Consider the following 26,263-nt stretch of genomic DNA (forward strand, 5'->3'; position numbering starts at 1 on the left):
CTGTGTGGTCCAGTGGTTAAAGAAAAGGGCTTGTAACCAGGAGGTCCCCGGTTCAAATCCCACCTCAGCCACTGACTCATTGTGTGACCCTGAGCAAGTCACTTAACCTCCTTGTGCTCCGTCTTTCGGGTGAGACGTAGTTGTAAGTGACTCTGCAGCTGATGCATAGTTCACACACCCTAGTCTCTGTAAGTCGCCTTGGATAAAGGCGTCTGCTAAAAATAAAAATAAACATACACAAATTTCTATGCACATAAATATAATAAGTAAACAAATAAACATCATTATTATTATAATAATAAAAATAAATATAAGAATTGCTTAACCCTGTCCCCCTGCGGTTCCAGATGTCTAATATCTCTAGTCACTCGCTAAAGTATACAAGTGTTTAAGTGGATTAGGTGGCCGCTCTGTATGTGTTGATACACTAACGATGCCAAGGAGGTCCTAATATCTGATCCACCTTTGCTCAGATATTTCCATTTTGTTAACCAGCCTGTATGAGTCGCTCATAGGCTGCATTACTATCCAGATGTAACTGCCGTTGATGTAGAGAGAGGGTTCCTTGGATTTCCACCCTCCCACCAATAGTTTTCTCCCAATCAATAGCACAGCCTGGATCCAGTCTGCTTTATAGGCAGGAAGGTGTGCTAATCTGGAGGGGTCACCCAGAATGTAAAGTCTGTGGCAGTAAGGAATGTCCATCTTAACCACATCCTGCACGACTTTGTGAACCTCCAACCAGAATTTTTTAATTCAGGGGCAAGCCCACATAATGTGAACCAGTGTCCGCTCCTCTGCTTGACTCTTTCAACAATTTGGAGAATCCTGTAGGCCTAGTCTATGTAGCCTGGAGGAAGTCCAATAAAATCTGTTCCAAGTCTTAAACTGGAACAGTCTGGCCCGCAACTCTCTCTTGACATTGGCCTAATGTTTTTTCTAGAACATTAGACCATTCTTCTCCAGTGAGAGAAATATTTAAATCTCCCATACAGATTGTAATGCTGAAACCGATGCAACTGTGTCATTATGTCAAAGTTTCCTCTCTACTACTGCCATAGAGGCTTTAATAGCTTTTAGCCTGCATAGATCATCCTGAGATTTCAGTACCGCACTGATATTTGCAGTGTCCTTAGCGATATTGTTTGGGTCAGGCCGTGTTGACATTTTGTTCCATTTCCGACTCTGTTGGCTGAGGGGGATTTTTTTCGCTTTTGTTGTTTTGTATTTTTTCTTTGAGGGGGTGCAGTCTGACTATTCTGTTGGCAGCCATTGCATCTCACAAGGTTAGTTTGTCTTTTGGCGTTTAGGGCTGCATTAATCAGGATGTTTTGTTTTTTTTCGATGCGGGGGTGCGGAGCTTCAGAGTTAGGGAGCCATCTTCTCACCGCTGTCACGTGACTTCTCGTGCTCTCTCACACAGCTGCAGCCACACCGGATGCTCCATCTCTTTTGTCTTTCTATTCCTTTTCTTATCAAACTCCAGTCAGACTCCAAGGCTGTGTGGCTGGACATGGATAACATGAGGGAGACTTGGTGCTGTCAGTATTGACGTAGCAGTCAAACACTTAAAAGGCATTAGAATACGCGAGGATGCTTTTACAAGCCCCAAAGGGAGAGAGTGTGGCAGTAGGGGGAGTTCACTCCGTCGCTGGTTCAACTAAAGAGTGCCACCATCCCAGCTTGTGACGAAGAAACATTTGTATGTTTTGGGAGAGGAGGGGGACATCGTTTGTTTTTTTTTATTTACCCTTTCAGTCCTTAATTTTATTTTTGTTGAGCTGAAGAATAAACTCATTTTTTGAGTATACACGAGAACTGGACAAAAAATTGTTTGTACAGATATTTGTACACTACCTCAGACACTATCATATTTCCAAACCGTACGCAAATCCTGCTCTACACAGTGGAATGTTTGGACTGTATGAGGGAGAAGAAATCTTTGCACTGAAGGAAAATCTTGGTCAGTCTTACACATAGACTCTATTCCCAAAATGTATAAATTGGAAATTGGTTTTTGGACTAATATTTTCTTGAGTTAATTTCAACATTTAATAGTATGAGCTATGTCTAGTGCTTTCCAGGTGTTGCCAAATTTAATTGACTGCTTTTGTGAATACCAGCCTAATGTCTAAAATCTCCAATTTTTTTCATTCAGTTTGTTTCATTTTTTTATTGGTCTACTTCCATTTTAAACTAAATTAAAGGAAACTGCAACTCCCATATAAAAAAAAACAAAAAAAACTTTTATTGGTTAAAAAAAATCATTAAAAAAACTACGCATTTCAGCTTAGCATTGCCTTCATCAGGGTACAAAGCAGACAAAGGATGGGCAGAACAAGCAAATTAGCAATCAATTAGTTAATAAAGGTAAACCATTAATGAGCGATACATAGTCAGTCAATTGTTACAAAAAAACAAAAATCAGGTGTCAGTGTTACATGATTAAGTATTATTAAACTACATTTATTAGACTAAAATCTTCATTTAAACCTCTTGGTTTTAAACTTTGGCATCCAAAAAAAGGTGGCAACTTTTTCGAATCCAATTCCATTTCCTCAAAACCATGGCAGCAGTGGTACCCCAAACTGGGAATCCACTGTAACAAAAAGGTAACATTACAAGCTGTAAAGACATGCGTGTAGAAAAGTCTCCAAAGTAAATAAACGAATGCAGTTGTTATACGGCACTGCATTTACATAGAACTTGACAGCAGTTAAACCCAGCACTGGCTGTTACAAACCCCTGTAGTCACCACCATAAATGGCCCCTTTATGTAAAACCGGAGCGTTGGACTCGTATTCAAGGGCGTTATGTAAGCGAAACAATGACATGGGAGCGCTCCCACAATCCAGCAGTGTGGTCGAGCCAGGGGGTACGCGACTGCAGGCCACCAGTGCAATATTAAGTTGTTCTGGTCCACCGGTCTCATCCTTTTGCCTCAGAAATGACTCTATTTTGTCTGCTCAAACACTTTTATTGCTTTCTGGGCCTCGGCCAGATGAGTTGAGGGGAAAGTATTTGTTCATTGCGAAGGGCTGGCCATTTTTTTGCATTTATATTGTTTGTTATGCACCGATTCATTTCTGAAGAGTGGATTGGCAGAACTGGAATCTGAGATGGAGCTGTAGCTCCACAATGCAAGGAAAGAATGTGGTGTTAACAAGCAGCACGTTACCTCACCTTAGCTGTAACCTGTGTTGCCTTGCCCTGTGAAATATGGATTGCTCTGAAGGGTAACACTTTACATCAAGGGTCTCCTAATGACTGTGCATTTACATAGTAGGTTCTTAGTAAATACAGGTGTACTTACACTTAATTACAATGTTATTATGCATTGTTACAATGTACTTAATGTGTGCTCTAACCCTAACTCTAAACCTAACCCTTTTCTGATACAGTTGTGTAAGTCCAAATCGATTTACACGTTAAGTATGTTCGAACAATGCATAATAACATTATAATTGTTTAAGTACACATGTTTTTACTAAGTAACTACTATGTGAATACACAGTAATTTGAGACACAATGTAAAGTGTTTTATTCACAAAAAAGGAAACTGAGAATGCATTTCTTAACTTCTACTCAAGTATTTGCAGAGAAAGAGAGAGAGAGAGACAGAGAGAGAGACAGAGAATTTCTCTTATAAGCTTGGGTGTATCCATATCAGACTCCCATCTGCAACAGTGTTTGTTTTCTGTCTTCCAAATACCCCATTCATTTCAATCAGAGCTGGGATGGCAATAAGACTCCTATTGCATAGCAGCTTCACCCATTCCAGATTTTACTTCGAGCTTGATTAGCCACAGTGTACGGGTAACAGGCTGAGGTGTATCTTTCAAAACTCCTAGAAAAACAAGGAATGGATCAAAGTGCTCTGCAATGGGAGTCTCACGCCCATCCCTGCAGAGCCTGGCCTGGATGTACTACAGTGTACTACAGTCTGGTTTCTCAGCAGTAAAAGTTCACATATAGCTCTGCGATACGGAGAACACAGGACACAGCAAAGGCAGTGCACTTGTTCGAATCACAGCAGGGTTTTCTGTAGCACTAAAATTGCATCAGCAGCCCAAGACCACCAGCCAATGCAGCATAATTCTGAGTGTCTGCTTCAGATAATTCTGGATTGAGCTGAGCTGATCTTGCTTGCATTGTTGTAATGGAAGCTCTTCTGACGATCTCACTATAGCTAGTGCCACTGTCACTCTTATTTTTGTTTACTAGAATAATATACATATATAATAATAATAATAATAATGATTATGAAGTGGAGTGTGTGGGTGTCGATAGTAAGACATACATGAATATATTTTAACGATATTCACGTCTGCATTAAGAGATCAGCCAGTTCATTAGAATAACTCAATTAGCATAATTAGCCGTGCTGATAGGTCTCCAGAATATAATTCGCTGTATTCCGTGGTGCATGAAGTATTCCCTTTATAACCACCCTGCTGAAGACTGCACTGTCTATTGCATGCTATAAAAACGAATCCATGGAAGTTGTAGATCTTTATAGCCCTTTGTAATAGTGAAGATTTAGTACACTGGGCTGTGCATCGCTTCTGTGCCGCCTTTGACAGCTGCCACTGGATATCACAATTAGATTAAAAACAAATATTGAAAAGAATGTGTAGTTGGGACATGTTTCTTGTGTATTCTAAAGTTTAGTAGGAAATCCTAATATGGTATGTTAGCTATTTGCTTGTTGGTTATGCAAATTGCTATTATTATTATTATTGTAACAGATCGTCTTTATTATGGGTTTATCATGGGTTAAGAACTGCACTGAAAAGTAAGCCCAGATATATATTTTAATTATGACCTGAAACTTGTACGTTATTTCATGGACACACACTGCTGCATGGATGAGTCTGCTGTTTGTAACCTTATCAGGTACACCAGTGTCTGTTGGTGCATGCAGGTGGGTTCAAATGAAGAGATACACCATTGTGGTGGGAAGTGCAGGAGCTTTTAAAATCTGTAGCTTTTTAATTGTGTTGTTAATCCACTGCTGTAACAAACAGGTATAAATGGCTTGGATAAAGCAATGAGAAATGTCCTCCAGTACAGAAGAGGAAGTCTCTGCCTCTACCTCAGCGCGCAGGCAGGCAGGCAGGCTGATGAAGTGTTCTCCCTGACAGCTAAGGAAAGAGCGCGAGGCAATCTTTCTCAATGAGCTGGTCTTGGATGCCGAATAGAGAACAGATTGTTTCCTGGAGAGCTGTGAAAGAACGGAAGGGCTGAGGACACTGGGGCGCATACAATACCAAAAGCACTTCCTTTTTATTTGGATGACCTAAACCCTTTTAAAGATTCGTTTTTATGGCCTGCAGCATCCTATCCTACCTCCAAAAAAAAAACCTGTTTACCACTGCATTTAAATTCACGCTATACCCCCTTGTGTGGCGTGTCCCATTTAAATCTATGTTGAATTTGAACATAGTCTAAAAGAAAATGCATTGCAGTGAAAGACAAATAGATTTGACTGGATTTTTTTCCAACCTTAATTTTGTCGTCAAGATGACTTCTAATGTGTAGATTTTAGAGCATATAATGTCATACACTCCTAGCCTCCAGTAAACATTTCATTTGGCTGTAATTCAATAAAACACCAATTACAAAAGCAGAAAAGATTGCTCTGCTGGTTAGGGCTCTGGACTCTTGATCGGAGGGTTGTGGGTTCAATCCCAGGTGGGGTACACTGCTGCTGTACCCTTGAGCAAGGTACTTTACCTAGATTGCTCCAGTAAAAACCCAACTGTATAAATGGGTAATTGTATGTAAAAATAGTGTGTAAAAAATAATGTAATTGTATGTAAAAAATAATGTGATATCTTGTAACAATTGTAAGTCGCCCTGGATAAGGGCGTCTGCTAAGAAATAAATAATAATAATAATAATGTAAGTTAATCTTCAACCAGTCCCCTGCCCTAATATGTGTCTATCAAGTATGTTTATTTAATACAATAGTTGTATAATAGTACTAATCTGTTAACTGACAGTTTTTTTTTGATAATATAATAAATAGTAGTTTGATTAAGCTTACATGTTATCTGAGTCATTAGGATGTAAAATGTACAACCATGTTACAGCTACTAAAATATGAGTCACAAATTACAAAGCAAGCAGTTTCCAAAAACAACTATGAGTAAGAGCTGAAATTGTATACAGAAATACAAAGTAATACCCTGTCTGTTAACTGTTTTATGTTTGGTTTATGAATGGATTTGAGTTTTAAAGCTAAGGAGCAGCTGTAAAAGATTGTATTGGCTGACTATTTCAACTTTGTAAATCGGTTTCTTATATCACTCTGTGATATAAGAAAATGCCTTGGGCACCAGTCATACTGTAGTACTGGAATTCACAATAGCAATTTGTGGTCAACACTTCTTTAAAATTTAAGAGGTGTTGACCAATAGTGTGTGTGTGTGTGTGTGTGTTTCCGTGTTTCCCCCCCCATCACTTGTGTGAAAAATGGTGTTAGTTATGATTTCATTATTTATACATAACAGTGATGCAGGTATTGGCATGCAGTATTTTCTTCCCTTTTCAGCATTTGGTTTAACCTTCCAAAAGGGAAAAAAAATGACACATAACTTGGATTCAGGTCTAAAGCCTGATTTCTTAGATGTTGATAAAAAACATAAGGAAAGATTGCGAGAGTATCCTGCCAGAAATTCAAAGACAAATCAAATCTGGTTTGGATAAACTACTCTCTCTTCTCCCTTCCCCCTTCCCTCTTCTGCCTTCCCCTTGGCTAATTCTCAAACAAGGCTTCCTTTCCACACCCCCCAGGGCGCCTCATCCTTTTGGAATATCTTCAGACACAAATATTTCAGCTAGGTGAAGACGGCTCGGGTCTCAATAGTCTAGTAGTGCCAACAATCCATATCAAAGTGCATCTACAGTGTAATACAGTGGATTCATATCTGCAGTATGTTTTTAGTGCAGACGTGTCAGTAGATATGACTTCTGTAAGAAGGGAGATATCTCATTACGAAGTCATATTGTGGCAGGGAAACAAGTCACGGCTATATGCCAAAATAACATCCAATGCATTCATTAACTGTGAATCTATTTCTTGACTCTGGAGACCAGTTTAGATATTCACTTTTAGCCTAGATAAGCAGATCCTAAATATTTTAGAAGTAATCAAAATAGCCTTCAAACATTGCAACAGGTTTATAATTAAGGACTTCGTGCCACCGACACTATTTAAAGTTCTTACTTGCTGAGATACATGAGCTGGAGGCCTCAATATACAAATTACAAATATCTATTTAACCAGGATAGAACCCCTGAGAGATCTATCTATCTATCTGTCTGTCTCTATCTATATCTCATTTACAAGGGGGTCCAAGCAATAGATGGCAGCAAGAAATAACACTGATAAAATTAATGGCAAAAAGAGACAAATCATTCAAACAGGACAAGACAGTTAAAACAGTCATACAAACAGTAATACAAAACAAAAGCATAAAAAAACAATTCAGTCTCCATGCCAATTTACATGATCCTGGTTTGGCAACCCTGATCAGATTACAGATATTTATGAATTCCAAAGATGAGATGCTTCATATACAAAGACTCTTGTACTAGCCTACAGATGCCTTGACCAGACTGCACCCAGCTACCTCCAGACCCTCATCTCTCCCTACACCCCCACTCGACCTCTCTGCTCCGCCTGCACTAGAAGACTAGCTCTACCTCCGCTACGCTCCCCTGCCTCCCGAGCCCGCTCCTTCTCCACCCTCGCTCCGCAGTGGTGGAATGACCTTCCTACAGATGTCAGGACTGCCCAGTCCCTGACCACATTCCGGCGCCTCCTTAAGACTCACCTCTTCAAACAGCACCTGTAGAACTCCTCTGTTTGTATCCTGGGACACTATCACCCTTCATGTAAATGTGCTTTATTTTGCTCTTATCTTCCCCCTATTTTACTGCATTTAATCCTGTACTTCAGAATACTGTAATCTGCCAAGTGTTTAACCTGTAGTACTTTGTATGTAATCATATCCTGATGTAACTATCACTATTTAATCATATCCTGATGTAACTATCACTATTATCTGCTGTATCATTGAATTGTGGTTTGTCACACTTGTACTTTGCTTGAACAAAAGTTATTGTATTTCTTGCTCTTATTGTATTACTTGTATTGTAACACTTGAAATGTATTTGCTTACGATTGTAAGTCGCCCTGGATAAGGGCGTCTGCTAAGAAATAAATAATAATAATAATAATACAAAGGCACGTTGGCCCATGTTAGATCTCAATTTGGGGATTTTAAATGTAGGCACATCATTTGATCTCGACACACAGGTGGAGTTACATGTCTCTAACTGAGATGTAAGGTAACTTAGGGCTGCTTTCTTGTGGGCTGATGTTTGTGAACCACAGTCAGTCTTCTAAAGCATTATCACCTTGCTTTAAAACACTCGGTATGAAAAAAACAAAGGCGAGCCGCCTACGTTAATGTGATCAACAAAGAAACTGCAAACTTTATTTTAATTCATTTTCTTTAAGTAGCATTGCAAAGCTCTGCTGAGCTTGACTCCATTCCCGTGCATGCATGTGCGAGTGTGTGTGTGTTTTTAAATTATTATTATTATTATTATTATTTATTATTATTTATTTCTTAGCAGACGCCCTTATCTAGGGCGACTTACAATCGTAAGCAAAAACATTTCAAGCGTTACAAGTAATACAATAAGAGCAAGAAATACAATAACTTTTGTTCAAGTAAAGTACAAGTAAATGGGTCTGCAGATGTGTTTTTTTTTGGAGGGGAGGAAGCCAAGACAAACAGTTTGCATTATTGCGTGGGCAGACAAGTAATGCGTTTGAGCACAGTCAATTCTGTTTTGTACTTTGATATGAAAGTAACTCCCAGTTTAAAACATGAATGCAGTTTGCAGAGCACCCAACTCAAAACAATGTGATCTAAATGGAAAGGAATGTTACACTGGGGGTCCAAATTTAATGTACAGATGCTAAATAATGATAATTATAATGAAGTACCAGTTGTTGTTATTATGGTAAACCTGATTTTGTAGTTTTCTGTTTTGATGTTAATTAAAAAGCAAATTCCAGCATTGCCCAGGCATTCTTTCTGACTGGAGGGATGGTCTTATGCCAAGGTGTCTCATTTTTTTTTCCTTTACGTTTTTCTCAGCCTCATGCACAGGGACATTGTGTGCGTTTTGAATGTCGTTTGTTCCTCTGCAGTACATTCATTCATTTGCCCTTTTTTTTTTGTCTTGTTTCTCCTCTCGCAGGTCCCCACAGTCGGGTTTCCAAATGCCCTCCCAACGAGGTACAGTGCATCGGCACGGAGCTCTGCATCCACATGAGCAAGCTGTGCAACGGAGTGCCGGACTGTACAGATGGCTGGGACGAGGGCCCCCACTGTCGAGGTATGGGGGTCTCTATGGAGGGAGACTACAGGAGGGGTTCATTTTGGGGGTTGGGGGGTTTGAGGATCAAAGAGCGAGACAGATTTAAATCAGCCAGGCCAAGCCACGGTAACACTCACTAAAATCGGATTTCGTGGTATGCAGTCTGAACTACACAACTGCTACTCTTGGCTTCACGTATCTTTCAATCTGTTTATTATTTCAGTATGCTTTTAAATACTTTCTTTGGAGACATTTGGGTTTGCTCAAATTCTCCCAGTACTTTGGAGCAGCATTTATGCTGGGATTTTTAAGAAAAAAACAAAGACAGGGCAACTCCAAATTGAATAAGGGCTAAATGTTTTTTTACATAGTGCGCAAATAATCTTAAGCCATTAAAAAGTAAGTAGCAGGGTACTGAAAAATATAGCATTACACGTCCCCACGTGTTGCTACAACTGTTTAAATAATTAACCTGTAATTTCTTTTCATTGTTAACATCCTGACAACTTTTTACACTGAAACCTTTTGAAGTCTGTTTCAAAGCTGTTGTCAAAATGTCCGCTCTAGTGCACTGATCGTGTAAGGATTATTCCATGATGTGGTATGGAAAAGAAAAGCCAGAGCACTTGTTGTTTATTTTAATCGCTCTTCCTGCAGTGATTTAGAGGACAGATCTCAAACCCCAGTGCACTAGAGCGTCCATTTTGAAAAGAGCTTTGAAACAGACTTTAAAGTTATAAGTTTAAAAAGTTGTCAGTATGTTAATAGTAAAAAGAAAAATTACAGGTACGTTTTTTAATGTTGTAGCAACACGTGGGGATGCATAACACTATTTTTTGGAACCCGGCTACTTTAAGTGTACTGGAAAACCCTGCAAATTTAAAATAAGAAATGTAGTTTGTGATTGAAGCAAACCCCTTGATTGCTAGGGTTGAGAGTCATGGTTTAAAAGCCATCCCTTGTGGCGCGCTAATGCAGGGCTGGACCACAGGTAAACACACCTGTGCATTTGGGAATCTCCTTAGTAATCATGTACCTGGTGATAATTAGCAGTTACAAACAACGTACAGGAAACCGCCTTCAATTACCAGGAACCCAACTAGACGGTGAAGCAGAAATCAATGTTTACACTTGAGAAGTGAGCTCAAGAATGGCCCACCGTTTAACATTCTTTCTTCTGAAAGATCTACAATGTGTATTTTTGGATGCAAACAGCACACATGAACTGCTTGTGTTTATTCAGCGCCGTGTCAGGGTTAAGATCATTGCATGATGGAGACTATAAAAGCCCCATTCACATTCCAAGAGATCTAGCTAGCGAGATAGTGCCTGTCAGTTGATCGGGATCATGGGGAAATCACATGCCGCTAATCTGTAGAATTACCAGACCTGGATAAGGAGAGGGAGGCAGAGGTGGGCAAGCATGGGACGCTTACCGGCAGGACGACCCGCTGCCAAGTGTCAACAAGGCCATGTCGCAACAAACTGTAAGCCAATCCAAACCAAGGAAACTACAATGAAATCAGGAGCACATTCCTCACTTATCTGATCACAGGGGAGCCAACAGCAGCTACTGTCGGGAACGTTGCTGCCACTAAACAGCTTTTAATCCCCCGCTTTAGCAAAACCACTGGAGCCCCTCATGGTGTACAGCCACAGCCACACCCACCCATCTGTTCTGATCATCATCTGCACCATATATAGGTACTACTCAGTTCACATAATGGAGAACAGATCCTTAACATGGCTTTATTCCCAGGCCTTTTGTAGGTTATCCTGTATGCCTTTTTAATAATGCTGTGTGCTATTTCATCTCGGCTTGTACTACAGTTTGCTCGGAATGTAATAGTCATTGCAAGCAGAATTGGTGCCGGAGGCTCTTGGATTGTAATAATGAGCTTTCAGAGCAGCTTTATTGTATCTAATACTGCGATAAGGCTCCGGATCACTTCCTGTAACTACATTAGCTCAGAATCTGGAAGGTTTTCATTTATGTGAGAAGTAGGTGTTAACCCTCACAAAACAAGCAATTGATCCTCCAAAAAGAAAGATTTAGGATTGTATAGATGTGGAGACTGAACTGCTCCCTCACCCCCTAAGAGAAAGGGTGTTCCCTCCAGTCCAGGGTAGGCTTAAGGCATGGAGACTGAACTGCTCCCTCACCCCCTAAGAGAAAGGGTGCTCTCTCTAGTCCAGGGCAGGTTTCTCTGGTCTGGTACCCAGTAGCATGCTTGGAAATCCCAGAATGCACCACATACATATTCTCATTGACATGCTGAGAGCACAGGCAGTATGACCTCCCACCTCTTTTCTTTTTGCCCTCCTGGCTATGGCTGGTAGCCACTGTTCTCTCTCTCTCTCTCTCTCTCTCTCTCTCTCTCTCTCTCTCTCTCTCTCTCTCTCTTTTTCCTCTGCTCTGCGAGAGTAATGAGACTGCCTGCTAATCTGACATTTCACAGTGTGTGGAGATTACCAAGCAGAATGAGGCATTCTCCAGCCATCTCTCGCATCGCCAAGGCTGAACCGCCACAGCTAGTGCGATACATTTCTATGGGCCTGCATAGCTGATTCAGCGTTTTTAGTCTCAGGGCTCCAGACTGCCACTAAAATGGTCACAAATGTGACTACATGTTTTTGGCAGCTGTTTTTTGGGGGTTAGGTGCCATTGGCGCCTCTTACTTAAAAAATGCTGCCTCTCCCTTTTAAAAACACGTGCCTATTTATCAATGCGCTATGATGTTGGTCTGTAAATAAAAAAATAATGAAACCAAGCCAGCATATCACGTGTTTCAAATTGAAGTGCGAAAAGGGAACGTATACAAACGTCTGGAAGTCCAGAGGAGATATTAACACCAGGAGAAAATGAACTAAGATAACCCCAGTTTCATGCAACTGGAGTGAATGCAACTCAACGTCTGCGGGTACTGTTGTGTAAAAATGTACCGTAAAACGAACAGTTGCATTCTAGACATTTAGAACAAGAAGAACAAAACAACAATACAAATGCACTAAGGGTTGTCTGCTGCACACATGCCTTTATCAAAGTCTCCATAAAATAAAGGAAATGATTACAATGAAGGGCTGAGACACAGCAAGAAGGTCAAGAATTTAAAAACAAAACAAAAAAAAAAGTTACCTAGTTTTGTACTCAAGCAAGGTCAGCTGTCGCAGGGAAAAGGGAGTTTCTTTCCCAGACTGACCATTAGAAGAACAGTGAAAGCATAGAAATACTTGGGACTGTAACTGGGACTTGTACTCCTTCCCTGACACTGAGAGCCAGAGCAATGTGCTACTGAAGTAACTGCTGAGAAAAAAAAAAAAATTTCAGGGACTGAAATTGAATGCAGCGGACTTGATTACTGTAGAAAACCTGTCATTCACAATTACTGAAAAAGAATGGTTTGGAAGTATCTAAAATATACAACGATCTGCTTGTAAAATATCTAAAATATAAACATGCTGTTTGGATTGTAGTCATCAGCTGCAAAGATGAACCATTCAGCAGAATGAGTCAATAAACAAGCGAGTACTAAGTTACTGTTTTAGTATCACCTTAGTGTCCTAGCAAGTCGTTGCATTTTAAGCTTGCTTGTGAAGTGGTACCCAACAACTGGATTCGGCAAGCCTTTCTTTTGGGGTTTTTTTTTACCTAGGAGCCATTGAAATACTGTACTACTATTATGGCTTCCGGTAGACTTTTGCGATATCATTTTGTAGTTTCTTTGATTAGGTGATGTTAAATAAAAGAACTAAATTATGTTAATTTAAAAAAAAAATGATGTCTCAACCCTAAAATTCTAGGTGATGCAATTACAGAAAGCTTTTTTGAGGTGCCTTCCCCCTGTCAATGAAGATGAAGTGACAGACAATAATGGAAAGGCTCTTCTTTCACTAGAAGTGTTTGGACACTCTTTAAATCCTGTTTGCTGATATTTGTTCAAGGTTAGTAGCACTTCCCTGGACCCCCTGATGAATCTGGGCTGGGTCCGTCAAACAAAGTCAAACAGATTCCTAGCTGAACTGTGACCTTTTCATTTCCGTGCCAGTAATATCTCGGATGGTTTTAGTATCACATTATAACACCATTTGAGGATGCACGTGTCTGTTTTGCAAAAGCTGTCTTGCACAGTTTATCTTCAGGTCATCTTTGGCATGAGCGTAGAAGTTAAGGTTGGATAGGGGTTGCTCTTGGCTGTGAAGCTGTAGGGTTTTTGTTTTGAGATTAAGAGCGTTACAAAGAAAGGCGACCCAGCGGAAGGCAATTAATCACACAATGCACTGAACCCTATTACACCCTATTAAGTTATGAGGAATTCGCAGGTATCTTGAACTGGAGGGCCATTCATTTGGCAGTGATTGAGAGTGTAAACAAGGCTTTGTGATGAAGCAGCTGTCTGAAGCAAGGGGAAGGGGGCATGTGGAGGCAGGAAATCAAAAACAAACTGCATGACAGCAGTCTGGCATTCGAGTGAAACCTAGATGTAAATATTTGAAGAACAATCTTGATTTGATTGAACCCTTTCAGTCCTGGCTGGGACCTCAAGGGAGTCCACCTTATCTTAGCACCGTTTTAATCTACAATTTAAAAAAAAAAAAAAAAAAAAAAGAATTGGTAAGTTTTGCATTCTTTAGCTTGACAAAAAAGAAATCAGAACTGAAAGGGTTAAAAAGGATGACTAATTAACACTTTGCTTTTTTGCTGTCCGTAGCAAAATTCTTCATCTGATGTTTCATTGTTAAACGCAGACCATTTTGGCATCTTGTTCAAACCATGAAACCGCAATAGCGCGCAATCCATCTCTTGCATTCACTTTCTGCATTAAGTTTCAGGGAGATTAATGGCTTCCTGCTTTTGTTACATTAGTTTTAAGCAGGGTAATAACCTAGGCTTTAAAAAACATATCTTAACACATCTTTCATGCAAGTCTATTTAACCTGCTACCGCACTGTAGATTCACAATGCTGCAGCATTTAATATTAAACTAATTATTTGATTCTGGGCCCTGTAAATCAATCAGCAGATGGACTAGCACAGTTTCTTAAACGGAACGGACGCGCTGCAAACTAAAAAGCTAAAGCAGGGGTGGATGAGGTGGGCTCTTCCACTCCTTGTCTTTTGTTCCAACCCTTTTTAAAATAGTTTTAATTTAACCAATTAAACCTCAATCCAAACCTGAAGTGATTTGGACTGATTTTCCAAAATCCTTTTAAAGTAACTTCTTGGATCCAATTGTAAAGCCCAAAAGCACATTTTTATAAAAATAAAACTTCCAAGACGCTTCTCAGAACAAGAAATGAACTGCACTTTCCTGCTTTTGTTTTTTTTCCAGTGTTAGTTTTATACTTTTACTGCAGGAATGGAAATAAAACTCCTATTGCATAGCAGTTTCACCCCTTCCAGGTTTTAATACAAGCTTGATTAGATACAGTGTACAGGTAACAATATTAAATTCATAGTAAAACCAGGAATGGATCAAACTGCTATGCAATGGGAGTATTATTTCCATCCCTGTACTATTCGTTTTTATTTCTCTCATAAAATATGTATTTCTTTTTTTCACTTCAAAGAAGTGCTCCTTGACTTCCAAGAAAACACAGCTTCCACTCTGCTGTCTTCACATTTACAGAGTTGACTCAAATCAGGAATTCATTGCTTTGTTTTCTCTCTCTCGCTCTGTTTAAAATGGTCTTTCGATCGCACACGGACTCTGCTCTGAGAAACTTACCTCCCAGTAGTCTGTGATATTCTAATTAGCTCATTCTTAGGGTTTAAATATTTATAAAGAGCACTCGATCCTCAGGGAGCATTGTGCTCAGTGCAATCTGTTTTGTTCTCAAATGCTTGGAACCTTGTCAGATAGAACCAGGATTATCTTTATGTTTAGATGTGCCTGATGTCTGGCTTTGGGTTTTCTTTTTAGATATTGTGACCCTCAATTATTTATCCTCATTTTGCCCATAGTTATATCTTGAAGAGCTTCCAATTGTGTTGAAACTTGAAATCGGCCAGGGTCGTCCAATCTCGGTCCTGGAGGCCATTTTATTCCACTGCAGGCTTAACCGTTAAAATGAGACCATTAACTACTTAAGGGTCCAAATAATTAAGAACCGGTCCGGAACAAAGACCAGGACTGGAAGGGCCAACTTTGGCCACCCCTGGTATTATTTATTATTTATTTCTTAGCAGACGCCCTTATCCAAGGCGACTTACAATTGTTACAAGATATCACATTATAAATTATTTCACATTATACAGATATCACATTATTTTTACATACAATTACCCATTAATACAGTTTGGGTTTTAACTGGAGCAATCTAGGTAAAGTACCTTGCTCAAGGGTACAACAGCAGTGTCCCCCACTGGGGATTGAACCCACAACCCTCTGGTCAAGAGTCCAGAGCCCTAACCACTACTCCACACTGCTGGTATAGATGTTCCTTAGTCTACAGAGTTGTCATTGTGACCTATCATGACATTTGAGGTGCTACAGTGCCTTATAATATCTGAATTTAAAAATTATCCATCCATCGAAAAATGTACTCCTACATGTACCGTGAATCTGAATTTTATTTTTATAAAGTCCAGTCTCAAATTCTGAATTTAAAGTAAGCGGCATCAATTTTTTTTTTTCTTAATCTGCCTCTCAATATAAATGTAGAGTAGGTGGTCACAGGATCAACTGATTTGAATGGAACGAGGAAAGCCATTTGATACCGGCAGTTAGGATTCTCCAGACAACTGAACCCAGAACTACTCGGCATGATTTAAAAACACCATAAATACTAATGATAATTTAAAAAAAGAACAGCATTTAAAATGGTCTTTGAAGAGACTTTACTCTGTAACGTTTCATATATTGTTTCTATGCGGGATCACTCTGTGGCAAGTATGAAAACTCTTGCTCCAACCTTCAAAAGGAATGAGGGTATATATGTGTCAATTGAGCTTAGAAATCAATACAGACATATAGAAAATCATATAAACCTAGAAAAACTATGTTTCCATCAGGGGCTCATAATAACATCACAGTTAAATGCCTGGAAGCTTTTTTTTTTAGTACAACTACCTAGTTTTTTAAATAAAAAGTCCCTCGGTCTTTTCTCACTCTCACCCAAGCCTAAACGCAGGCTGTCTGGGAAGAAGAGTTGTGAGTTTGTCTTGGCTGGGGAACTGCGTTCGGTCTCTGAAATGGATTTGATATGGGCTCCAGTGTTTGCCTCCAGTTACTCTGCTCAGCTGTGCTCAACAAAGGACTCTTTGTGCACTGGAGTATGCTTAGCTTTGTATAATGAGGACCCTTCACCGCAAAAAAACACAACTCTCGTCCCAACCGCTAAACCCAATTCATTATGCGCTAATTGATCAATCGGACTCCTTGTCAAGATTTTTTCTTTCATAGGTCAACACACACAAAAAACAAACAAATAAATTAAATAAACAACTGACAGCTACTGCTGCAGGCCTCCAGGACACCCTTGCACATGAGATCTCTATAGATTCTCTCTTCAGAATCAAAAAATACAGGGATGGAAATAAGACTCCTGTTGCATAGCAGTTTCAACCATTCCAGGTTTTACTGCAAGCTTGATTAGTCACAGTGTATAGGCAACAAGCTCAGGTGTGTCTTGGTAAACTCATAGCAAAATCAGGAAAGGATCGAACTGCTGTGCACCAGGAGTCTTATTTCCATCCCTGCAGAGCCTGATATGGATATACTATGATGGTCATAAAATAAATGCTTGTTGAGTATTTGCATCCCTGACTTACAAGACTGAATTGGACTTGAATGTGCAACGTCGCTGCAGGTCTCCACCGATATACTGAAATAACTTTGCCCCATGCTTCCCCCTCTCTATCCAGCTCTTGCCTCAAACTGCACACACTTCGGCTGTGAATACAACTGCTCCCTGACGGTGAACGGACCGGAATGTTACTGCAGAAATGCACACGAGCTGGCAGAGGATGGCAAGGCCTGTAAAGGTGAGTGCGTTCTGTCAAGGTGTGGTTAGAATAAAACAATTCATGACTAGAGGCTGGCCTCACAGATCTTGACACTACCAAAATATTACCTTTACAGTAATCCAAGATTTCTTTGAAGCCAGACGTAGATCTATTTTGGTAGACCTAGTGTGACTTCTCTGCAGAATGTAATAAGGTAGAAACAAGTTAAACAAACTGAATGCAATGCTACCTTTTGAACTGGTAAAGTCTGGAGACCAAAATGCACTAACATATTTGATTAGTAATCAGGATGTAGTGTCATCTTATCTACAGGAATAAAAGCTATTGATGCATAACTTTCATACTGAGAATAATGCGTTTTGGAATTTGTAATTGGTAAGTTTTTTGATCTGACCTCCAGGCTGCTGTTTGAATGGTTTTACACCTTGATGCAGAAAGCTTCACCTGCAATACATGAACTCAAACTAACATGTGCTTGCCCTGCTGCCTTCAGTTGGTAACGCAGCAATGTCAAATGCCTGATTTTCTCCCACTGAATTCAAGACTGTTCAATGATAAACAAGCTGGTGCAATCTTAAACTCTCTTTCAGCTCTTGCACTTGCAGCTTAAAATATCTCAGATTGAACACTTGCAGTGTTGGCACTCAACACAACATGAATGAAATACTGGTACGACACTGGCTGAATTCAACTGATCCCTGTTTGTCTCCGCTCAGATTTCAACGAGTGCACAGTTTATGGGACCTGCAGCCAGACCTGTGTGAACACTGAGGGGTCGTACACCTGCAGCTGTGTGGAGGGCTATCTGCTGCAGCCAGATAACAAGTCGTGCAAAGCCAAAAACGGTAACTTCCCCTTTTACTTCCTCTCCGAATGGCCGAATGGTCTCCATTTCCCAAGCCTTTATGTTATTACGTTGTGTTCTTATTTTATGTTTTATTCCATAACACTTCTGGAAGTGTCATCTCCTCTTTTGATGAATAGACATACATGTATGGCCAAAAGTTTTCTATCACCCTTTAGAATGAACTAATTTTGCTTCATAAAGTCGATTGAAACCTGCTGAATAATGGTACATTAACATATTAAATTACATACTGCTTTGTAGTTTTCCATAGAAGAACATAAGAAAGTTTACAAACGAGAGGAGGCCATTCGGCCCATCTTGCTCGTTTGGTTGTTAGTAGCTTATTGATCCCAGAATCTCATCAAGCAGCTTCTTGAAGGATCCTATGGTGTCAGCCTCAACAACATTACTGGGGAGTTACTTAATGAAAAACTGACAAATGGAAAAATATGACATTTCGAAATCTAACATGAAATTGTGTATTACTATTATGGCTTCTGGTAGACTTTTGTGATACTATTTTGTAGTTTCTTTGATTACATGATGTTAAATAAAAGATCTAAATTATGTTCATATCTATTTTTTTTTTTGTTTTAATTGTCTCAATCTTAAATTTCTAGGTGATGTAAAACTTTTGGCATTAGCTGTAGAGTTTATGCCAGCTGATTGATTTTTCTTACAGTGATGTGCATGCAAACCCTAACCCAGGGCTGGTGCTGCTCTCTGATCCTGCCCTTGTTTTTCACCCCCTTTTCCGTTGCTTTGCAGAGCCGGTGGACAGGCTGCCCGTGCTGCTCATTGCAAACTCCCAGAACATCCTGGCTACCTCTCTGAGCGGCACGCCAGTGCCCAACCTCACCCCCACCAGCACCAAGCAGACCACGGCCATGGACTTCAACTACGCTGAGGAGACGGTGTGCTGGATCCACGTGGGAGACAGCGCCTCCAGCACCGTCCTCAAGTGCTCCAGGATCCCCAACCTGAAGGCTTTCGCAGAGGAGCGGCTCATCAACATCTCTCTCAGCCTGCACCGTGAGTCCATAGACACACAATCCCCTCACCCACTTTTATGATCCCTGCATAATGAAGTGGCATAGACATTCTTTACAGAACCAGGGCTGGGGGACGCAGTTGGAATTTAAGTGGAGTCAGTCCCTTCACAGAGGGTAGGAGAAACTTCTTTACACAGAGTGGTGGAGGTATGGGATAGGTTACCTAGCTATGTTGCTGAGGCTGAGTCATTGGGATCCTAGATTACCCAGCCACGAGGAAATGGACGTTCACTGATGGGCAGAATGGCCTCTTGTTTGTTAATTATAGCCATAGCTTAGAGAGGCAATTTCTAACATTTAAAAGAACTGCTATAACAGACAGAAAAGTACAAATGGACTGCTTGCAAAACACTGTTAACCACCCATTAACCAGTTAAGATAATGTGTCAGTTACAGATTACATTGGTGGCAGGCCCAATTTGACACTGGATCGAGATCTTAAGAGTACAGAAACAATTAAAGTAGAAGCATTCATTTCTAAGATAATGGGTTAAAAACTTCTTTGAACTGGATTTTGCTGTGAACTAGAGACAGAGGACTCCTTTTAAAAGAAAAGCATTTCTTGGAAAGCAATATATTGTACGACAAAGGTTTCACAGAGCTTTGTCTGTTAACTGTTTTAACATCTGTACACAAGGGGTAGTCAATAGCAATAAAGCACAACAAAGAAAGATGTATGCATTGTATATTTATACATTGCTGAGATTTTGATGAATCCAGTGGTTTGGTATTTGTGGCTTTGGGCTATCTGTGTTGAGGGAGTTCACCCCAAAGCTGAAACAACATAAGTGAAGCGCCTGTGGGTTGTCACCATTCATCAGTATGGTCCCATGGGACATCCAGAGTCAGGCACACCCTTGAAAGATAAAGCACAATGAATGCTATTCTCACAGTTAGCGATTCAGTTATATTTAAGGTTTTTTCAAGACTGTTTATTTGCTATCATTATAGCAGAAACATTTCTCTCTCTTTTTGTTGTCAGAAGAAGAGGCTAGGTGGTTGAAAAAGAAACAGGAAGAAATATATTCCATTCTGAATGACAGCATATTTTCCACTAAGCTTTGGCCTTGATAGCAGTTTCCCCGAAAGCCAGATGTTTTATGTTTTTTGTCCTTTAGTCGAGTTAAAAGTATGCAAGTGAAAAGAAACAAAAAGCAGTGAGACTTCTGTTTGATTTGTACGCCTAGAATAAACCAACAATGCAATGAAAATTAATACATTCACTGTACAGCCACATATTACTGCAGTTAAGCAAAAACACGCTTTAACACAGGATTTACAGGCGATTTGATTTCTGATTTGATTGCTGATTTTATAGCATGTGTGTGATCGTCGGTGTCGTGTAATCTGCTCATTTTATTTCAAGTACATGCTTGTGCTTGATTACATGTTTGCTTTGCTCATTTTGTGTTCTGTTTGAAAAAAAGTTGCTCAACACCCCCCTGGCAATGAAACACAAACCAAAAAACAAACCAAAAAAAATGAAATCCTTCCAATTTAAGGGAATTTTAACTTAAAATCCCCTTTCTATCTTTTCAGCACTTTGTTCTATTGAAGATTTTTAGTTACTTTCATGTGTACTGTACTGCAATTTGGAAACAAAAAGAAGGGAAAGAGTGGAATTAATTGGAGTTCTTTTTAAATCATAAATGGTATTGATAAAGCCAACCCGAAGACACTACTCGGATGTGCTGATGTTATGAAACAGGGTTTGTTTTTCAATCCTTTGCAAGGGCGTTGATAGTGTTTACATTCCTCAGAAAGTGTGCTAACCACAGGAGGCAAAACATCCCCCTATTTACTGCTTTTGGAAACCTGATAGAGGATTTACAAGCGCTGTGATTATCCACTGTAACAAGCCTTAACCAAAGCAAATTAAACTGTTGCTCTCGTCAAGTGAAATGCTCAGCCTGTGTCGTCTGCTATGGAATTAATCTATTATTTAGCAGTTGAAAGTTGTGGCGAGAGTCTGCTTGTTGATAGTCTTCCTCAGCGAGAATGTTTGTATAATGAGGAGATTTACAGACTCTTTGAGGTTAAGTTATAGCGCTGTCCAAGTCTAGCGGAGCCTACAATGCTCCAACAGACGACCTAATTAATGGACTTGCTTATTAGTGATTTTCTAAACTGTTTCTTCTCCAAACTAATTCAATAACAGAGGATTAAAACGTCTTCTTGCCTTGTTTACTCAAGTCCGAAGATTTTTTTTTTCAAGGAAATTCCATTCATTTCTCTTGGGGGGTGGGGGGTGGGGGGTGATGGGCGTTTTTAAAGTTCCTATGCTAGTCACATGGACCCATTCGACCGGAGGCCCATTAAATACATCATTAGGTATGAACAAGTCAGAACTATGAGTGCTCGGGGTATTTGGAGTAGGAAATTATGAAATGGAGTAGTGTCGGAAACTGGAGATCTTTTAATGCTCGTCACTGCCCTGAACCGGCATTCTGTGGCAAGGAAATTGATAGACTGGATCCATGTTACAGATCCCTCGGCCTTGTCTTTAGCATTGGACATGGTGGCACTCCACAAAGCATGCTGGCATTTAACCCTGCATGCTGCATGCAAACTACTACATGCTTTCAATTACTTTGCACGCCATTACTTTTCCCTGAGGTACACTAAGAATAGACAGACCCAGCAAAGGTTTGATAAATACACAGCCCTGTTATTAGCATACATTTACATCTCTGGTACAAGGATTATTTAAGCAAGCAAAGGCATTGTCGTTTTTTCGCACTAATGACGGTTCATTCTGGATATTGTTGGAGTCTATGTGGTCTTCTATTTCTGTTTTGATGTTCGTGCATTTTAGTCTGTTGCACGTCTCAGTAGATGCAAATCCTGCTTGGAAAGAAATACAGAGATTGATAACGCAGCCAGCAGGCACATTGAAAGCAGGAAATCAAATTTTAATGAATGAGGTATGCAATTGGAACCTGCTGTTTTAAGGGAGTAGACGTAATAGTTTTTAAGTTGTGTGAACAGCAGCAAAACCCATCAATTTCAGACACATGGACGCAAAAACAAACCACATTTAATGCATCTAACGTTATTAGAATTAGGTAATTCTGGGGTAATGGGGTTAGTATCTTCACAGTCGGAAATTAATGCATTGAAAATTTGTCAAAAGGAAATTGCACATATCAGTCTCCACACATTACATTCTAGCTGTCGGTGATACATTAATTATGCATCAGTATTCACTGGTTCAAGGTGGTAATTTTGAGAGTTTTTTTTTTTTTTTATGAGTCACAATAATTGCAGCGGTGGGGGATAATCAGACCTTGGATGCATAATTTGTTATGTACTTTTTTCATCTTCGCTTGTCTAACCTCAAGGTGCTAATGGTAGGAATTGTGTTGCTCCAGTTTCTGTGCCTGTCCATGTTGAATTTCTGCTGCTGCTTCTTTTCTCTTTAGCTTGCTCTCCTGTCCGTTTAAGTGGGGTGGGGAGTCGGAATTGAAACCGAATTGAAATGATTTATGAGTGTGCTCCACAGTGCGGGACTTATTGCTATAGGTTTAACTGTTAATCCTGGAAGCCTGTGCAGTTAGTATTGTATTATCTTTATATTCTTGGCCACAACATTAGCTGCATACGTTGTTTGTCATTTCATAATCCAATGCGCGTGTGATCATCTGTGTTACAATTTCTGTTTTTGATAATTTACAGCTCACCCCTGTCTATACAACACTCAATAAGTGGAATCTTTAGAAATACAAAAATGAACTGTCAATGTGAAAATTCACTGACACAAAGGTCAACGATAATCAACGTTTTCATTACTTAAGAAAAAAACAATTTTACTAGGAGTGTTTGTTTTAATATTTCTAAAGATTGCAATTCGTCCGCATGGAATACGTTGTTTAAATGCTGGGTACTATAGGTCACTGCTGTTGCTCTGGGCAATTGTCGCGACAAAAGTAAACTCACAAATGACTCAGCTAGTTCTTGTAATTGCTGGGTAAATGACAAACTTTCTCCAGCAAAGAGACCCACATTGGAATAAAGATATTTCCACCACTAGTTGTTTCTCCTGGGGTGGCCCTCGAGCGATAGACTGTGCTGCTTGTAGGGGTGTCTCCCTGCCTGCCTCCCTGCCTGCCTCCCTGCCTCCCTGCCTGCCTGCCTGCCCTGTGTGTTGTCAGGTTACTGTGTCCTTGGCAGAACCCCAGAAATTCGAATCCTAATGTTTTTTTGGCAACATTTTTTTCCATTTTTTGCTGTTACTGTAACTGTTACCATGTTTTTTGCATTCCTGCATTAATAAAACCAACAGAAAGGGCTCCTCATTTAGATCTGGAATATGAGCACATGCTTCCGGAAAAAAGAGACCCCTTAATCCGTCAAAGAATGTCTATCCCAGTCTGAAAATCTGCTTTGAATGATGCACCTTACCAGCGGCAATTGAACAAAACTCCTCGTATTTGTAGTGGGATTATAAAAGTTTTGCAGCTTAGGCATTTATAGGTTTAAGAAACAAGGGTCTTTTTTTATTACTCCTTTTAGGGTATTTAATGGCCACAGCTTGCGTTTCTGTAACGTCAGTACTTTTTAAAGCAAGAACACATTATTTATTGCTCGCTTATTTATAAAAAATAAACCATTAGGCAATGCAGACACATCATTAAACTGTACACAGCTGGATGCAAAACTAAAATGAACCTAGCACCCTGTCCTAAATAAATGCCTTATAGTGTAGCTGCATGATCGACGCCTGTTTATTCATGCTGTGATGAGTGTGATCAGATCAGAGCAGGTTCACCACCTGGGCAATTCAAAAATACCTTTTTTCCATGCACCACTCAACCCAGGTTGAAAACCCTGCTGCCCTGATACTGCGTTTCCATGTTAGTTTAGTCAACCCGCATTGGCTGCCAATCCAAGCTGCTCGGATTTTGTTTTGGACCCTTTCCCAAAGCGGGCCAAAGCGGGATGGGTGGAAGTACATCACAACGCTGACCAATCATGTGACGAGGTTTCTCAGTGCTTTTAATATTCTCGAACCGTTTTTTAAAATAACAAAAATCTCCAAAACATTGTTAGGATTATCGGAAGCAAAGCAATATCGTCCATCCTTAAGTTTTTTAAACTAATGAATGTGACCTTTGCCCCAAGGCTTGCTGGGAAAGAACCGCCAACATCTGTCTTTTCACTCAACTCCGGTAGACTATCAGTGGGGGTTCAGGAGGAATGCGGGAGAACCCGGGAGAACCCGGATGAGCTTGGATTGGCCGTCAGTACGTGCTCATGGAAATGATGTATAATATTCCAAACCCAGGAAAGTCCTGAAACCCATCACTGGGTGCAGCACCGATGTGAGTTTCAAGCCCTGTCGATGCATTTAGTCATTTTAATGTTGGCTCTGATCTGGATTGGAAGCTCTGTTTAAAACATCATTAACTTTGTAGTTTTAATTATTTTCTGTATTGGAAATTGTCTGAGAGAGCGACAAGGTGAACTTTTTTCATTTAGCACAGACATGTGTTTATTTTCAGCGAATGGAAAATCTAGTTTGATGTGGAGAGCACATCATTTTTAGCCCTGCTTCATTCAGTCCCTACAGAACCCCAGAAATGGAGTTTAAAATAATGCTGGTTATTAAAGAACACCTTTTGGTCAGCTTGGTACGGCCTCACAAGTAATCCCATTAAGTGATCATGTGCTGTAAAGAACAGGAGATTCATCACAGAATAAGCAACACGTTTCTGCCTGAAAGTGCATTTGCTGCATTGTTCGGTGCTAATCTCGCTCTCTGTTTAAACCCCATTGAAATTTAAAGGGTGTCTTAATCACACGGCACTTTCAGTAACTGCTAAATGGAGAAACTCAAAGCAATGTCAAAACAGACAGAATAAATGAATAAAGCCACATATTTAAATCCTGCATTTGAGTAAATATGATTCCAAAAGTGCCCGAGAACATAATGGATCTTGACATTGTAAGGTCTATTACAGGATATCTTAGTGTAACCTTTTTTGATTGCATTTCAAATAGTCATGCTATCGCGATGCAAGTTATACTCCCTGTTTGTGTCTAAACCAATTGGAAGTTTGATGGCTTGATCTTCTGCTCAGTATCACAACACTATTTTAAAATACATCTGAGCTGTGTGAACCATGTTCTCTGGCAGACATCAGGACAGGACGACCTGCTCCAAACACACACTTATGTTTGCAGAAATGCACACTTTTAATTGAAAACACATGTGTCTCTGACAGCACTCAAATCGGTGATTGAATGTTGCTGTACAGGGAAACTAATGCAGGGTCATAAACCAGGAGAATTTAATGGCTGTTCCTGTCAGGAAAGAGCCAGGAAAATACGTCCTTTTTAAAGGTTAGAATGAGTTGTATTGTCACTTGGCCATTTATCAGACAAGACCAGCCCCGGTTGATCATACTGTGTATAACCAAGGCCATGCAAATATTTTCGGGTTTCTATGATAAAGAAGTGAAAATTGTTAGTCTACAGCTATGGTCAACAGTTTTGCATCACCTAGAATTTTAGGATTGAGATATACTGTATTCCTTCGAATTTAAGATGCCTTAGAATTTAAGACGCAGCCCAAATTTCCCACCCTCAATTTGAGGAAAAAATAAAACCTCAAATAAATATGCATTTACAAAGATGCAGTCTCAATTATGCATATGGAGGCAGTTTGTGACAGTCTGCTATCACACAGCATGATTCGAGATCGCGCAGTAATGTTTTGGTTCGTCTTTTCTCAGGCAGTCAGTCACAGTCTTTTGTTGGCGATTTTAATACACGCATCGCTGTACTGTACTGCTACTGTAGACAGGGTGACCAGACGTCCCAATAAAATTGGGATCGTACCGATATTAGGGGCTTTGTCCCGCGTCCCGATTTGAGGTACTGTTGGGACGCCATTTGTCCCGATTTTTAGAGTAAAAGCTGAAAACCCAGGCGTAAAATGTGACATTTTTATTTTCTCGTTAGGACATTTCGTATACGTGGCTGCTGTACGGGCTT

General features: G+C 40.0%; 1 protein-coding gene across 4 annotated transcripts in view; it reads left to right on the forward strand.

The window, feature by feature from the left end:
- LOC117401016 (low-density lipoprotein receptor-related protein 1) overlaps positions 1 to 26,263 on the forward strand; it is a 138,876-nt gene that overhangs the window by 26,556 nt on the left and 86,057 nt on the right. For all 4 annotated transcript variants that reach the window (XM_059011466.1, XM_059011468.1, XM_059011467.1 and 1 more), the window contains exons 3-6: positions 9,283 to 9,420; positions 17,267 to 17,386; positions 18,085 to 18,213; positions 18,984 to 19,247. In XM_059011466.1, coding sequence (XP_058867449.1) covers positions 9,283 to 9,420; positions 17,267 to 17,386; positions 18,085 to 18,213; positions 18,984 to 19,247 — 651 coding nt within the window. The remainder of the gene's footprint in view (positions 1 to 9,282; positions 9,421 to 17,266; positions 17,387 to 18,084; positions 18,214 to 18,983; positions 19,248 to 26,263) is intronic.

This window comes from Acipenser ruthenus, chromosome 42, assembly GCF_902713425.1.
Source record: "Acipenser ruthenus chromosome 42, fAciRut3.2 maternal haplotype, whole genome shotgun sequence".
Taxonomy (NCBI): Eukaryota; Metazoa; Chordata; class Actinopteri; order Acipenseriformes; family Acipenseridae; genus Acipenser; species Acipenser ruthenus.